The sequence below is a fragment of the Eutrema salsugineum genome, unplaced genomic scaffold, assembly GCF_000478725.1.
Source record: "Eutrema salsugineum unplaced genomic scaffold, Eutsalg1_0 scaffold_4, whole genome shotgun sequence".
NCBI classification, from domain to species: Eukaryota; Viridiplantae; Streptophyta; class Magnoliopsida; order Brassicales; family Brassicaceae; genus Eutrema; species Eutrema salsugineum.
The window spans coordinates 5,105,582-5,110,650 of NW_006256686.1; the positions used below are offsets into that span (position 1 = coordinate 5,105,582).

A 5,069-nucleotide genomic window follows, 5' to 3' on the forward strand; every position below is an offset into this window, starting at 1 on the left:
CGGCATACTAATAGGGTTATAAATCCTTTTTAATTTAAATCATGTTAAATTTAATTTAAAGTAATTAATAAATATTAATTATTTTTTAAAGAGGAATAAAAGATAATTAGTCACCATAAAATTGAATGAGAGGGCTTAGAACTAAAAATTTATTTCATTTATACATATGATGATATGTCAATGACTCAAATCAAAATTTTTTTGTTAGATCCTCAGGATTTTGTCGGTATTTCGGCGAAATTCTTTTGGAAATCGATAAGACCAACATATACATAAGAAGGGTAAAGCCTGAAGATCAAAGCCCAAAAACTGCTACAAATTATTGAATTTTAGGCTTTAGCTAAATCTTTTAGTTTCACTTTCCCTTAGTACTGCTGTACAAATTTAGATAATAATAATATTCGAAGATATGAGATAACAATGGATCCAATGATCCATCATATGATCAGTCTTTAATCTGTTTAAATAATTGAAAGAAAAATTAGTAAGGTGTAAGATCATTATAAAAGAACAAAAAAAAAAGTAGGGTGAAGATCCAGCTGGATCTTACGCAGTAAAGATATGAAGATACTTATGCATACAAACTTGCCCAAAACTACAAAACCATATAGCTATCTCTAATTACTTATACATATATATATATATATATATATATATATATGGATCGAAATTAATACAAAGTTTATTCTTCTTTCTTCCTTCAAGCTTTCTTGGGATGTTTGTTGGCATTGTAAAACCGTCCAAACCCTTTGAAAGCCTTAGATAGCTTCAGAAGGTTAGGCCTCGCAATTCCCAAATGCATCTTCCCTGTTGAGAACTTCAATGCCTGTAAGCAACACAATTGCTGCTGATCAATCCCATCTTCATCTTCCTCTTCCTCTTGTTCCACTACTATTTCCTTCTTCTCTATGCTCTTTGTCTTCAACATCATCGACTTCTTTGTCTTTTTCTCCTTCCTCTTCTCTTCTTCAGTTTGCTTCTTCTCTGTTTCGGTCTCGTAAGTCTCCCAAAGCTGATCCATGCCTTGTCCTACGTCAGCATTGTGTCGTTCCTCGAATAGCTTACAAGCTAATGTCCTCCTCCATTCTTTCTCTTTCCTCATTGATCCAAAGCTCCTAAGAGAAACATCTTCATCATCTTCCTTCTTAGCCACTTCATTTTTCTTCTCTTCTCCAAGAAAATCACTTAGTTTTGGGAGATCATAGTTTTCATCATTACAATCTCCGACAAGATCAACTTTTTGAGCCTTGGATTCTTCTTTTGTCGGTTGTTTCCAGTACTGCCCTTCTCCATTCTCAAGGACAACTTCACTTTTTGGCTTGACTTTCTCTTCTTTTTCTTTTTCCTTTTCACATTTCTCTGTTTCTTCTACTCTTTCTATAACCATCAGATCCTCAAACTTCAACGGTTGGATCTCAACAGGTGTCAAAGCTTCCGGTACAGTGATGCTCTCATGGCTACAGAATTTGTCAACGAACGTTATCTCCATACTCTCATTCTCGGAGGCACATTCCATTGAGCAAGCCTCAACGACCATCTTGTACGCTTCCTCATCGTTGACATCAAACTTGTGTTCCAAGACATTACCGAGTTTACTACAAAAGGAAAAGAGAAAGCTTGGGTATGTTTCAAGTGATTCAGAGTCAGAACAACTGTGCAAAGTACTGAGCAAGGCGAGAAGCAAGAGTGTGGTGGTGACAAAGAGTGGTGAGAGAAAAGAAATAATCTTGAAGATGTAAGGTGAGAAGAAGAGTATGTAAGAGAAGTAGAATGGGTGAGAGAGGATAAATGAGCAAAAGAGATGAAACTCAGAGAGCAAAAGAGAAGAGAAACCAATCTTCTTCCTGTTTTGATTCTCTTCTGGAGATGACATGTCAAATTCAGACATGTTTTCAAAACAAAAAACCCTTGGTGAGAGATGTAAATGGCGACAAAGAAGCGTATCCAAGTTTTTCTTTGCTATGTCACAGCACCAAGAGAGAATATTAAAGTGAGGTTTTGGAAGGTAAAAAGTGGTGTGAATATAAGAGAACGACCAGAGAGAGGGAGAGAGAGAGAGAGAAAGAGAGACAAGAAAAAGAAAGCAACTTTTGAAAGTTGCCTTTCTTTTCACCCGTTGGTCCAATTCAATAACCACCACCATTGCCTTTTTTAAAAAAATCTTTTGCTCAGTCTAAATGTTCTTGACAAGAAAAAAAAGATACATTAACAGATTTAGAACAATTATTACAACAATTGTCTCAAGGGAATTAAGAACAACAGCATCACTACGTGAATTATGATAATCCCTATAAGAAACATAGATCATCAAAGTTATTTGTTTGACTGATATTTCATATGTAAACCTTGAACCAGTTACATAATTTGTTAAACTGTCCAAATTTCTGTTATGAGTGTACTACAACAATATCAATTATCTTATCCTAGGACACCTTCAATCACGGAGATGGTTAGTTTCATACTAATAACTAACTAAAGAGACTAGACTCTTAGTGGTTGCATATGGGAAACACATCATGGGTACTCAAGTGCATCTCATAATTAGCTCTTTTGTCTCTTCACTTTTTCTTTTTACTTCTTCTAAAATGGACCCATAATGGTTCTTCTTTATTCAATCTCTTTGGCCTTAAAACTTACTTTTTACTAGCCGAGAGGTATCTTAAGAGGACTTGTCTCCACCATTCCTTGTATATGTATCTCCAATTATTCACTGTGGATCACAATTTGTTTAAAGCAATATGGTAAGAGAGAGTGAGTAAACCTAAAGCAATATTGGTCTCAATGAGACAGTACTACATAGTTAATGCAATAACAAAAACAAAAACTTTCTTTTTTCATATAAACACTGAAATCCAGAGAGCAGAATAAAAAAGGTTTTTGAGATTTCAAAATATTTTCAGAGGAAAAATTAGGTGACTCTGTATTTCACCAACACATCAATGGAAACGGGAGACAATAAACTTCTAAGTGAACAAAATCAAGCATGATCAACTCCTACATTCATTAATTACATCTCTCCACTTCCACACATGATCAACTCCTAGAAACATTAAGTCATATCTAAAAACAGACATGGACAAATTGAAAAGAGGCTAAAACATGCAACTTAAAGTCGACTTCTTTATATTAATTGATAAATAGCAAAACCACACAAGTTAACAATTGACTTATCAGTAAACTTTATTTTCAAATGGAGATGATACAGGAAACAAATAAAAAGTATTGCAAATGAGAACTAGTTAATAACCTCGTTCTCTCCTTTTAGTTGAACTAAACTTGGAACGTAAGAGGAGAACACAAGTGGGTTATACTTATAATATCCAAGTTGGTCAGTTTTTCGAGCTTCTCCGATATTCACACATTTGAAGTATCCATTTTCTCCAATGATGTGAGCTGTCTGGTAGGGACAAGTGTTGGTCCGTGTACTACGAAAACCGGAAACTACAACGACTTTCTTCTCCTCATCAATCAAGAAAGTCCGAGTCATAAAGCCATCCAGGAAACGTGTGAGCGGTCTCTTATCCACTGACAAGAACTTGTTCCACGATACTAGATTGGTATCAATCTTAGTCGTAATCCAAAACTCCAATTTCTCACTTGTCTCAAGTAACGAAGCGAGCTTCTCATCTCTAACACAAGATAAAACATGAGAGCACGACTCAGACGGCAGATCAAGATGCGGTCCAAATTTCTCTGCTGTAAAATCAAAATAGGATAGAAAAATATCCTTTGTTATCGTTTCACGAAAAAAATAAGTATTTCCCTTCAAAGACACACTGCCTCGATAATTGATTACCTTCAACGCCGGAAAGACATCAAGAACCGTCCATGAATTAGAATTACAATCGTAGATTTCTGCGATATATGCATTCAACCTCAAGATTTTGTGGTTGCGGTTGTTGTTGTCATATCCAAAAGTAAACATGTCATCTCTGCAGAAACTCTTCACTGGTTGGATCCACCTTGTTTCACTAGAATAGGGGTTCCATACAACGAGCCTAGTAATTTCCTCGTTGGTGACGCATAACAATAAGCCGTAGCAGTGAAAAACTTCAGCTATCTCGACTTGGTTAAATATATGCAGTGGCTTTATAGATAGATCAAAGAAGTAGCCTTGGAGATCAAGTCTCATTGAACAAACTTTAAAGTTCATCACCATAAACCCTAAAAACTGCTTTCTTGCTGCTTTGCCAAAAATCTGAGTTTTGGATAAAGCGTTCCACGATTTACAAGTAGATCGCACTGCGCTTAGAGATGGTAATGGAACCCTAGTGAGTATCTCCCCTACCAAGTCTCCTGAAAGATCAGAGATTGTTGTCATTCTTCAACCTTTCAAACAAATAGGTTTTAACCTTGGTTTACCCAAAAAAAAAAAAACATTCAACGCTTGCCCACTCTTATATATATATATATATATATATATAACAATAAAGTTATGGTACGATCGTTTTATGTGTCACCGCAATTAAATCTATTTCCTTTTCCTACTAAAGTTTCTATATCTTTTTTTCATTGCTTCCTTAATATAATAATTCTTTTAAAAATCGAGTTTAATTTTGGGGATATGTAAAAAGAAAACATAAAAGGAAAGTTGTTGCAGATTAGAAGATCATTTGTTTAGCAAACGCGCAAGTTCATTATCACCGAAAAATTTTGGTTTTGAGCAATGCTTTTAAAACTGGACCGAAAGCCAAACCGGTTAAGCCTCTGGGTCAAGGTTCAATCTGGTCTGATCAGGTCGAACCTGGTTCACAAATTTGTTATTACCTTAATTTAAAATACACAAGTATTAATATTATAAACAAATTAATATAGACTATCTATATTCTATATATGTAGGACATAATAACACTGTAAAGGTTAAATTATCCTAAACATTCAACTAACGTAACACATTTTAAGCTTTAGAAATCATTCCAACACTAAATAGAAACCCTCTGATATTATAATATCAAGTTTCTTAGAGTTTTAAGTAAAACCTTGTGATTTTATTGTTTTTAATTAATATTTATGATATAAAACATATTTAGTAAGTGAAATCATGGAAAAGAATTATAAAAATGTTGAAA

The 5,069-nt window shown here is 34.4% G+C and overlaps 2 protein-coding genes across 2 annotated transcripts; both read right to left on the bottom strand.

Moving 5' to 3' along the window:
• Positions 1-534: 534 nt before the first annotated feature.
• On the bottom strand, positions 535-1,962 carry LOC112084623. The gene has a single exon (XM_024153881.1). The coding sequence runs from the start codon at positions 1,886-1,888 to the stop codon at positions 701-703; it is 1,188 nt and encodes a 395-aa protein (XP_024009649.1). The 5' UTR covers positions 1,889-1,962; the 3' UTR covers positions 535-700.
• A 1,273-nt stretch (positions 1,963-3,235) lies between these two features.
• Positions 3,236-4,321, bottom strand: LOC18014112 (F-box protein At1g59680). The gene is made up of 2 exons (XM_024153525.1): positions 3,844-4,321; positions 3,236-3,696 (listed from the first exon to the last, which is right to left on the bottom strand). The coding sequence occupies exons 1-2, from the start codon at positions 4,319-4,321 to the stop codon at positions 3,236-3,238; spliced, it is 939 nt and encodes a 312-aa protein (XP_024009293.1).
• Positions 4,322-5,069: the final 748 nt, after the last annotated feature.

Coding starts and splice junctions, on each gene's coding strand:
- LOC112084623 (XM_024153881.1), bottom strand. CDS start 1,888: ATGTCTGAATTTGACATGTCATCTCCAGAAGAGAATCAAAACAGGAAG.
- LOC18014112 (XM_024153525.1), bottom strand. CDS start 4,321: ATGACAACAATCTCTGATCTTTCAGGAGACTTGGTAGGGGAGATACTC. Junction 3,697..3,843: donor TATCGCAGAAATCTACGATT/GTAATTCTAATT, acceptor TTGATTTTACAG/CAGAGAAATTTGGACCGCAT.